The 12130-nt window shown below is 39.3% G+C and overlaps 2 protein-coding genes across 3 annotated transcripts in view; both read left to right on the top strand.

The window, feature by feature from the left end:
• The window catches only part of LOC143290011 (E3 ubiquitin-protein ligase TRIM56-like), a 24437-nt gene extending 22663 nt beyond the window's left edge, over positions 1-1774 (top strand). For both annotated transcript variants that reach the window (XM_076599325.1, XM_076599326.1), the window contains exon 5: positions 1639-1774. The gene's annotated coding sequence lies outside the window, so the exon portion shown is untranslated. The remainder of the gene's footprint in view (positions 1-1638) is intronic.
• LOC143289697 (neuralized-like protein 4) lies at positions 561-11570 on the top strand. Its single transcript, XM_076598745.1, has 3 exons — positions 561-578; positions 1639-1818; positions 6341-11570. Exons 1-3 carry the CDS (start codon positions 561-563, stop codon positions 6371-6373), a joined length of 231 nt encoding a protein of 76 aa, XP_076454860.1. The 3' UTR covers positions 6374-11570.
• The last annotated feature ends 560 nt before the right edge of the window (positions 11571-12130 follow it).

Raw genomic sequence — 12130 nt, 5'->3', positions numbered from 1 at the left:
ATATGCATATACATATTCTCCTTCCCATGACACCTCATTCAATACACACCACAATCTCTTTAGACTTTTTCTTATAATATACACTTTCTCTGATACATAACATGAACACTTTTTTTACACTAATATTCACATGCATTCCCTTTCCTTTATCCATTACTTTACTCCTTTCCGTCTAAAAACACTTACAGTGAATAGACATTAAACTGAAGAAAACACACACACACACACACACACACACACACACACACACACACACATGCCACACTCATACATAAACACAGACACAGACACAGACACACACACACACACACACACACACATGCCACACTCATACATAAACACACACACACACATTCCACACTCATTCACTCACACACACACACACACACACACACACACACACACACACATGCCACACTCATACATAAACACACACACACACACACACACACATGCCACACTCATACATAAACACACACACACACACATTCCACACTCATTCACACACACACACACACACACACACACACACACACACACACACATACACACAGGTGGAGATGCCAGGTGTGCAGCTGGTCACACATCAGCCAGTTGTTTCCACCCTCACCACCCCCATTCAAGTGGATCTGAAGGAATGGTCTGAATACTAGTCTTTCAGAAGAAAGGGTCAGCCAATGTTTGTTAGGACATAAAGAAACCAAGGGCAACAAGAAGGTCGTTCTTGTCAAAGCCTTGTAGTGAAATCCGGCCAACAAGAAAGAGTTTCTTGTCAAAGCCTTGTACTGAAATCCGGCCAACAAGAAAGTGTTTCTTGTCAAAGCCTTGTAGTGAAATCCGGCCAACAAGAAAGTGTTCCTTGTCAAAGCCTTGTAGTGAAATCCGGCCAACAAGAAAGTGTTCCTTGTCAAAGCCTTGTAGTGAAATCCGACCAACAATAAAGTGTTTCTTGTCAAAGCCTTGTAGTGAAATCCGGCCAACAAGAAAGTGTTCCTTGTCAAAGCCTTGTAGTGAAATCCGGCCAACAAGAAAGTGTTCCTTGTCAAAGCCTTGTAGTGAAATCCGGCCAACAAGAAAGTGTTCCTTGTCAAAGCCTTGTAGTGAAATCCGGCCAACAAGAAAGCGTTCCTTGTCAAAGCCTTGTAGTGAAATCCGGCCAACAAGAAAGCGTTTCTTGTCAAAGCCTTGTAGTGAAATCTGGCCAACAAGAAAGCGTTTCTTGTCAAAGCCTTGTAGTGAAATCCGGCCAGATAGGTGAAGAAACAAATGCACACAGAGAAGAAAATGGTTTGATGTGAATTACAGCGATATAGCCTGGGTATGACACAGAGAAATCTGCTGCAATAGAAAGGTCATAGCATGTGATACAGTAGTTTTAAAACTGTGTGTGAAGACTGACTGAAGTCATCAGCCCAGGCAAACAGCTGGGTCTGTGTTGTGGTGGTGAGGTCTCTCCTGGAGGAGAGCAACCCAGATTCCACATGGTGAAATGTGTTGGGATCAGAAAGTCACACACAGCAACACGCTACAGAGCAATACAGCATGACAGAGCACAGTGCAGTATGTAGTTCAGCACGGCACAGCACAAGACAGGACATTGATACAGCTGAGCATTACACAGTGCAGGTCTGTCAACAGACAGAGTCAAGTCTTGGTGCTCCGCTGGAAAATGTTGATGTGGGGAGTCGTGTGGGACTGCTGCTGGACAGCAAGAGGGGTGTCCATCTTTACCTGGACGGGAGAGACCTGGGTGTGTTCGCTTCAGCCGTTCCTGAACCTTGCTTCTTTCTGATGGATCTGCTTGGTCGCTGGGAAAAGGTGAGACTGTTTTTTTCTGTCAGTGATGGGTATCAGTATCAGTATCAGTAGCTCAAGGAGGCATCACTGTGTTTGGTCAAATCCATATACGCTACACCACATCTGCCAAGCAGATGCCTGACCAGCAGCGTAACCCAATGCACTTAGTCAGGCCTTGAGAAAAAAAGAAAAGAAAAAAAGAAGATAAATACGTAAAAATACTACTAATACTAATAATAATATTTATAAGGTGCAAAATCTTCATGAAGTCAACTCTAAGCGTGCACACACACACACACACACACAAAAGACAACAATGATGATAAATAAGCAAATAAATGTAAAACATGCAGACACATATTCACACATTCACACACACACACACACACACACACACACACACATATGCATGCATAACAGATATGCAACAAACATGCAGTTTCACAGATATGAAAGCACAATCAAATACCCATAAAGGTACGTGAGCACCATCACACACACACACACACACACACACACACACACACACACAGGGGAAGTGATATAACATGGATCACAAACACACAGAAAGTGATATGACATGGATCACAAACACACAGAAAGTGATATGACATGGATCACAAACACACAGAAAGTGATATAACATGGATCACAAACACACAGAAAGTGATATAACATGGATCACAAACACACAGAAAGTGATATAACATGGATCACAAACACACAGAAAGTGATATAACATGGATCACAAACACACAGAAAGTGATATAACATGGATCACAAACACACAGAAAGTGATATAACATGGATCACAAACACACAGAAAGTGATATAACATGGATCACAAACACACAGAAAGTGATATAACATGGATCACAAACACACAGAAAGTGATATAACATGGATCACAAACACACAGAAAGTGATATAACATGGATCACAAACACAGAAAGTGATATAACATGGATCACAAACACACAGAAAGTGATATAACATGGATCACAAACACACAGAAAGTGATATAACATGGATCACAAACACACAGAAAGTGATATAACATGGATCACACACAGTGATATAACATGGATCACAAACACACAGAAAGTGTTATAACATGGATCACAAACACACAGAAAGTGATATAACATGGATCACAAACACACAGAAAGTGATATAACATGGATCACAAACACACAGAAAGTGATATAACATGGATCACAAACACACAGATAGTGATATAACATGGATCACAAACACACAGAAAGTGATATAACATGGATCACACACACAGAAAGTGATATAACATGGATCACAAACACACAGAAAGTGATGTAACATGGATCACAAACACACAGAAAGTGATGTAACATGGATCACAAACACACAGAAAGTGATATAACATGGATCACACACACAGAAAGTGATATAACATGGATCACAAACACACAGAAAGTGATATAACATGGATCACACACACAGAAAGTGATATAACATGGATCACAAACACACAGAAAGTGATATAACATGGATCACAAACACACAGAAAGTGATGTAACATGGATCACAAACACACGGAAAGTGATATAACATGGATCACAAACACAGAAAGTGATGTAACATGGATCACAAACACACAGAAAGTGATATAACATGGATCACAAACACACAGAAAGTGATATAACATGGATTACAAACACACAGAAAGTGATATAACATGGATCACAAACACACAGAAAGTGATATAACATGGATTACAAACACACAGAAAGTGATATAACATGGATCACAAACACACAGATAGTGATATAACATGGATCACAAACACACGGAAAGTGATATAACATGGATCATAAACACACGGAAAGTGATATAACATGGATTATAAACACACACAAAGTGATATAACATGGATCACAAACACACACAAAGTGATATAACATGGAATACAAACACACAGAAAGTGATATAACATGGATCACACACACACACACACACACACGCACACACACACACACAGGGGAAGTGATATTACATGGATCAGAAACACACAGAAAGTGGTATAACATGGATTACAAACACACACAAAGTGATATAACATGGATCACAAACACACAGAAAGTGATATAACATGGATCACAAACACACAGAAAGTGATATAACATGGATCACAAACACACAGAAAGTGATATAACATGGATCATAAACACACGGAAAGTGATATAACATGGATTATAAACACACAGAAAGTGATATAACATGGATCACAAACACACACAAAGTGATATAACATGGAATACAAACACACAGAAAGTGATATAACATGGATCACAAACACAGAAAGTGATATAACATGGAATACAAACACACAGAAAGTGATATAACATGGATTACAAACACAGAAAGTGATATAACATGGATCACAAACACAAAGAAAGTGATATAACATGGATCACAAACACACAGAAAGTGATATAACATGGATCATAAACACACAGAAGGGAGTGATAAATATTGGAATATAAACACATAGAGAGTGATGTAACTTGGATTACAAACACACAGAAAGTGCTGGTTGATATCGGGATATCATTTTGACATGAAGCGTAGAGTACAGCCTTGTCACATAGTCCCAAAGCAAAATGGGCCTCCATTGCAACATCGTCATCGTCATCCTCCTTCTTCATCATCATCAGTATAAACAAAACGGTATCAAAGTCTGTGGCCTTTCATGCCCTGCTCTCAAGGTGACCTCAGTTTCGATATCCCTCCACTTCCGTGCTTGGGGTGAGTCCTGTCAATGTCTTCAACGTCGGCAGATTCATGGGGGGCTGTTGTTGGAGAGACGTGGTGGCGGTCTCCACTCTGGAAGAGATGCTCACTCAGTCTGGCTCCGTGACTAAGCCATTATTGTCGTTAGTAGGGGGCTTAGTATGTGGTGTCCTAAGTACGTTGAGTCAGAACAGGCACCACTGAACACCACCGAAGTGACTCAGTAGCAGTGCAGGGTCTTCTCTGGACTGCTGCCGCTGGGACTGTGATGGACGAATCTGGGTGTAGGGGAGGGGGGTGGGGACTTGGAATGAGCGATGTGGGAGTAATGTCACTGAAACAATGCAGATGACAGGACAACAACAACAAAAAAAAAAAAAAAAAAAAAGCCCCAAAAAGCCCCCCACACCAAAACACACACGCACACACACACACGCACACACACACACACACACACACACACACACACACACACACACACAGAGAGAAAGTGATATAACTTGGATTACAAACACATTGAGAGTGATAAAACTTAGATTATAAACATACAGGTTTGTCAGGTCTCTACCTGCCACAGGTACCATGTAACCCTGTGCTACCTGTCACATGCGGGCAGATGGAGCTCGACAGCCCGGGAAGGCAGAAAGTGATATAACTCTGAATACAAAATCCATACAAAATGATATGACTTGGAACTCAAACACCATTAGAAAGTGACATGACTTACAAGACAATACAAAAAAGTGATATAATCTTTTAGACAATACAGACACACAGAAAGTAATACTTTATAACATAATACAAAAAGTGATGTAACTTTTAAGACAATATGAGCAGATTTAAAGTGATATAACTTACACAACAGTACAAAACACATAGAAAGTGGTAGATCTTATAAGGCAAAACAAACACTCACATATGATACTGCTTTTAAGATTGTCCCAAAAAGATATGTCCCCAAAAGAAAGGTAAAGCACATCACAAAATGACACATAGTACATCCACAAGGTGACTTCACTGTCTTGTTTTTTGTTGTTGTTTTTATTTTATTTTATTTTTCATCTGTTGAAAGTAGATCCTCAGCAGCAGTCAGTGTTTTCTGTAGAACTGATGAACAGGACTGTTGGTTTGAGGTGACCACCTTGCAGTCAGTGTTTTCTGTGGAACTGATGAACAGGACTGTTGGTTTGAGGTGACCACCCTGCAGTCAGTGTTTTCTGTAGAACTGATGAACAGGACTGTTGGTTTGAGGTGACCACCCTGCAGTCAGTGTTTTCTGTGGAACTGATGAACAGGACTGTTGGTTTGAGGTGACCACCTTGCAGTCAGTGTTTTCTGTGGAACTGATGAACAGGACTGTTGGTTTGAGGTGACCACCCTGCAGTCAGTGTTTTCTGTAGAACTGATGAACAGGACTGTTGGTTTGAGGTGACCACCTTGCAGTCAGTGTTTTCTGTAGAACTGATGAACAGGACTGTTGGTTTGAGGTGACCACCCTGCAGTCAGTGTTTTCTGTAGAACTGATGAACAGGACTGTTGGTTTGAGGTGACCACCCTGCAGTCAGTGTTTTCTGTGGAACTGATGAACAGGACTGTTGGTTTGAGGTGACCACCCTGCAGTCAGTGTTTTCTGTGGAACTGATGAACAGGACTGTTGGTTTGAGGTGACCACCCTGCAGTCAGTGTTTTCTGATGACCAGGACTGCTGGTTTGAGGTGACCACCCTGCAGTCAGTGTTTTCTGTGGAACTGATGAACAGGACTGTTGGTTTCAGGTGACCACCCTGCCTTTGGAACCAGTCAGCTGAAGGCCACAGCCGTCCTGCAGAAGATGACATGAGAAGAGAGTGGGGGCCACTGGACCAGTTACACTGGAATCTGTTGGTGTGTGTGTGTGTGTGTGTGTGTGTGTGTGTGTAGAATTGAAATGAATTGAATAAATTTTATTTTCTGAGGGTAATAAGAGTAAGCAAAATAATGCTTTTTTTTTTCATCCAGCCCTCGAAGGGAAAGGGGGGAGTCATTATATCAGTACAGCATGCACATTGTAGTCATGGATACATGAATGGTAATTTTACGTTTACAACAACACTAAATAGAGGAGAATAAGATGAGAAAGATATAAGGGGACAGATAGAGAGGGAGAGAGAGAGAGGAGAGAGAGAGAGTACAAAACATGAAAATTAACATAGGTCAGGATAATGATTAATCAATAAAAATTTTTAAAAAACCAAAAAAGAAAAAAAAAGAACTAAAATAAGCATGCACATGTTACAAAAAACAGTAATAAAATTAATGCCATCTAAATAGTTGTGGGAGCAAAAATGAGTTTGAAAGAGAGAGACGGAGAGAGACAGAGACACAGAGATAGATAAAGAGACAAAGACAGAGATGACGTTGTATAAGATGTATAATGCCTGTTAATATAAAGAAACATACATTACAAAAACATGTGCATACGCACATCCGTGAAATCAGTATAAGGCAATCAATATAAGATTATCATCAGTAGAAGAATAAAAGAGAAGGAGGAGGAAGAGTTGTATGTGTGTGTGTGTGTGTGTGTGTGTGAAGAGAGAGTGGGAGATAGACAAAGAGAGAGAGAGGGGTGGGGGTGGGCAAGTAGATAGAACGACAATGTGAGAAGGAGAGAAAGAGGTGACATCAGTCTAGATAATGATCATGCAAAACTAAAACTAAAGTGAAAGGCATGCACATGTAGAAGAAGAGTAATCTTTTTTTCCCCATTAAGCAAGATGTAAAGAAAAATAATGCCACAGAAACAATTGTGGATTCAAATAAGGAGTATGAGAGTCAGTCAAGTGAAAGGCATGCATATGTGAAACAAAAGTAATCCTTTTTCTTTTCCTTTTTTTTTTCCATTTGAGTGTGATTTGTAACTGTGGAAAATGTTCTGTATTTACTGGAAAAGATGGGTTTTTGAAAGTCCAGATGCTTTCGTGTTGTTTAATGGATACTGGGAGTGGGTTCCAGAGTCGTGAACCAGAATAGGCAAGGCTGGATTTAAACAGGTGTATTCTGGGATTTGGAACATTTAGTTTTGTTTGATTTTGGTTGTCATTTACGGGACATATATTCAATAGGTTGTCTGGAGCACGACCTGTCACTATTTTGTGCATCAGTACTCCTTTATTGTAGGTCAGTCTTTGGTGTAGCGGTAGAATGTTAAGTTTTCTGTAGTCAGATTTTGTCAAGGATGAGGTTTTGTTTAGAACAATTCCAAGTGCATGTTTGTGAAGGCTGAGAAGTGGCTTAAAGGCATTGGCACTTGCAGTATCCCATAGGGTTGATGTATAATCAACAATGGATTGGATAAAGGCCTGGAAAAAACAATTTTCTTGAGTGGTGATCAATGAAGTGTTTGATTTTTGATTGTTGGTATGTTTTCAAGGAAATTGCTTGCATATGTTAGTTATATGATGAGCACAAGAAAGGTTGTTGTCAATTGTTGTTAGTTATATGATGAGCACAAGAAAGGTTGTTGTCAATTGTTATGTTAGTTATATGATGAGCACAAGAAAGGTTGTTGTCAATTGTTGTGTTAGTTATATGATGAGCACAAGAAAGGTTGTTGTCAATTGTTATGTTAGTTATATGATGAGCACAAAAAAGGTTGTTGTCAATTGTTATGTTAGTGATATGATGAGCACAAGAAAGGTTGTTGTCAATTGTTATGTTAGTTATATGATGAGCACAAGAAAGGTTGTTGTCAATTGTTATATGATGAGCACAAGAAAGGTTGTTGTCAATTGCTTTTCCAAGGACGCTGTGGTTGTCAACTTCATTAATGGCTTGGTTATTTGTTTGAATGGGGGGAAACGTATGTGTGAGGCTTTGTCTTTTTTGTCTGGTCGTTGTCAACATAAACTTGGTTTTTAAGGGTGGATTGCCATGTGGTTATGCTCAGTCCATTCTGTTAGGTTGTTTACGCTATGTTGCAGAGACAGCATAAACTGTTTTATGCAACTGTGGCTCGTGTGTAATGTTGTGTCATCTGCAGAAAGTTCACAGGATGTTTGAATATGAAGGAGGAGATCATTGATATATAATGTGAAAAGCAACAGACCCAATACAGAACCCTGTGGAACTCCATACTTTAGTATTTGTAAGGATGAGGAAGATGTATTAACAATTACACGTTGTTGTCTGTAAGATATGAATGGAGATTCAAGGTACTGGTGCAAAAACGGTACAGCGATAGTTTTCTGATAAGAAGGTCATCGTCAGTTACGTAAAATGCTTTCTTGAAATCTATAAATCGGACACCACAGTATTCCTTGTTATTGACTTTGTTAAGCCATTGATCAACAAGATTAATCAGTGCAGCATGACGAGACTGACCTTCTCTAAAACCAGATTGGTTAGGGTGAAGGAGTTAATTGCTCTCCATATGTTTGAGAATATATTTATGTTTTTTCTAGTGGTTTAGATAGAATGGACGGTATTGATACTGGCCTGTAATTACATGGATCGTTGGGATTTCCAGATTTATGAATTGGGTTAATGTTGGCCTTTTTCAGAGCGTTTGGAAAATAATGTTTTTTTAGGCATAAATTGAATATGTACATTAGTGTGATTGTTATCACTGGTGATGAGATTTTAAGAATTTTGCTGTCAAATTCATCAAGATCTCGGGATTTCGACTGCTTATAGTGTGCTAAGTAACCGTAAACATCAAGTACCATGATGAAAGGGATATCCAGATCAGAAGTTATGTTTCTTTCTGAACAGAACGCTTCCAGTAATTCCAGGTTATTAGATTTTGTGTGGTTTGTAGAAATTATTTCATCAGCTATCATTGAAAAATGAGTGTTAAGTTCTTCTGCAGATGCGTCTTTTATACTACTGGATTTTGGCAAAGATTGTTTGTTGGTAATCTGATTTATTGCTATTCAGATATATTTAGAATCATTTTTGTCAGGCAGTAAGTCCTGGAAGTATCTCTTCTGTTCTCTTTGCTTTTTGGAGTTAATGGCATTTCTTTGTTTGTTGGATTCTTCATGGTATCCATGCTGTTTTGAGAGGTCCTGAAGATAACCAGCTTCCTTTAATTCTTTTGTTATCCATGGTTGTTTTGTGATATGTTTTACTCTTTGTTTTGAGTGGACCGTGTTTGTTGTATATTTCAGTGAAAGTATTTAACCAGTATTTGATAGCTTGATCAGGGTCGGTGATGTTATAAGCCCACAATAGATTGGAATTGCTCAGATCTGTGAAAAAAAAAGTATTTTCATGGAACCTGGTGAAGCAGCGATAAGTGATTGTTTTGTGTCCAGCTTTAGGTACTTTCACTCCTTTTTTGGACCAAGTTACACAAATGGGATAGTGGTCACTACATGCTGAAACGGGAACACAGGTTTCTATGTTGTTTCTATTTGATACATAAATGTGATTGATTAGTGTTTGAGATGTTGCTGTAACTCTAGTGGGTGTTTGTACCAGTGCAAGTTAAACAGGGTTGTTAAAGTTGTCCATTGGTTGTTCACCTTTAAAAGATCAATATTAAAGTCCTCCTGGAAAATTATTTCTTTAACTTCCAGTGAGGCAGCGTTCATCATTGGTACAAATTTATCCATCCAGTTTATCCTTTCAGACGGGTTTCTGTAACACAATCCTATCGGTATTGGTTGATATATTTTTAGCCTGACTTCAGTCCATAGCGATTCTACAGCATGCTTTTCTATGTGCGTTAGTCGATTAATTGTGAGTGATTCACTGACGTAGAGCAGCAGACCTGTTTCTTTGGACTTGGATCTTTTTGAATGATATTATATCCAGGGATTGAAATGTCTTGGTCTGTTGTATGCTTGTTTAGTCCAGATTCGGACACACCAAACAAATGAAAATGTTTGCCATGATTCAAGATTAGTGATGAAATATCAGTTAGCTTGTTGATCGCGTAATTAATATTCAAGTGTCCAATCTGCAGACCTCCTTTCAATGGCCAAGTATTCTGGGGGGGGGGGGGGGGGGGGGGAGTTCATTGTAAATTTCATGGGAAACACAATGTCAATGAACGTAATGAAAGAGAGAAAAAAACAAACACCCAACAATAACAGCAACAACAATAATCAAAGAGTGAAAGAGAGGAATAAAAACACACCAAAAAGGAAATAAAGCAAATAAAGTGGAGAAAAAGCTGGGCATACAGTCAATATAACAGCTCAGTAATTGTACACAAAATGCACTCACTGGTCACATGGGCAGTACAGTTCAGCACAAATTTCCAGTCAGTGTGAGAGAGAGAGACAGACAGACAGACAGACAGAGGAGACACAGAGAGAGACAGACAGACAGACACAGAGACAAAGGAGACAGAGAGAGAGAGAGCGAGCCAGCATGCATGTGTAACAGCAGAAATAGTACTTTCATTTTATATCTTTTGATATCTGTGATATTAGACAATGCTTGCCAGCGCGTGTGTTTTTGTGCACATTCATGCATACATACATGCGTACGCTGGAGTATGTTTAAGAGAGCAGTGCCATTATTGAAGTGCCATTGATTGTGTGTGCCTTATCATTGTCCTTTTGGTAAATATTTCATCAAGTGGTAGTGTACAATGCAAGTTCCAGCAAATGTCCTTAAGAAAGAGCTGACTGCAGCATGACATATTCATGCATTGAAACCTCATGAAATTTATGAACTTCTCTTCTGGAAATGATTTTTCTTCTTTTTTTTTTTTTTTTTTAAATAGAATTATATATATATATATATACACACTGTGCCATTATTGAAGTGCCATTGATTGTGTGTGCCTTATCATTGTCCTTTTGGTAAGTATTTCATCCAGTGGTAGTGTACAATGCAAGTTCCAGCAAATGTCCTAAAGAAAGAACTGACTGCAGCATGACATATTCATGCATTGAAACCTCATGAAATTTATGAACTTCTCTTCTGGAAATTTTTCTTCTTCTTCTTTTTTTTTTATAAATAGATTTAATTATACACACACACACACACACACATAAATATATATATCAACAGTAGGCTCTTCCTGTCTCAAAAATTGTATTCTTAAAGTTCTTGATGGGCGCAATAGCCGAGTGGTTAAAGCATTGGACTTTCAATCTGAGGGTCCCGGGTTCGAATCACGGTGACGGCGCCTGGTGGGTAAAGGGTGGAGATTTTTCCGATCTCCCAGGTCAACACATGTGCAGACCTGCTAGTGCCTGAACCCCCTTCGTGTGTATATGCAAGCAGAAGATCAAATACGCACGTTAAAGATCCTGTAATCCATGTCAGCGTTCGGTGGGTTATAGAAACAACATACCCAGCATGCACACCCCCGAAAGCGGAGTATGGCTGCCTAGATGGCGGGGTAAAAACGGTCATACACGTAAAAGCACACTCGTGTGCATACGAGTGAACGTGGGAGTTGCAGCCCATGAACGAAGAAGAAGAGGAAGTAGTATTCTTAAAAAGGTACAGAAGTACCCATACCCGAAGAAGCTGTTTTTACAGCGAAAATTTGCTGCTTTTTAAGAATACAAGTTTTAAGACATGGACAGTCTACTGTTGTTGATATTTTTATATTTTTCCGG

Source organism: Babylonia areolata, chromosome 14, assembly GCF_041734735.1.
Source record: "Babylonia areolata isolate BAREFJ2019XMU chromosome 14, ASM4173473v1, whole genome shotgun sequence".
Lineage (NCBI taxonomy): Eukaryota > Metazoa > Mollusca > Gastropoda > Neogastropoda > Buccinidae > Babylonia > Babylonia areolata.
Note: the sequence above shows the minus strand (reverse complement) of the source record. Positions and strands in the feature narration are given on the sequence as shown.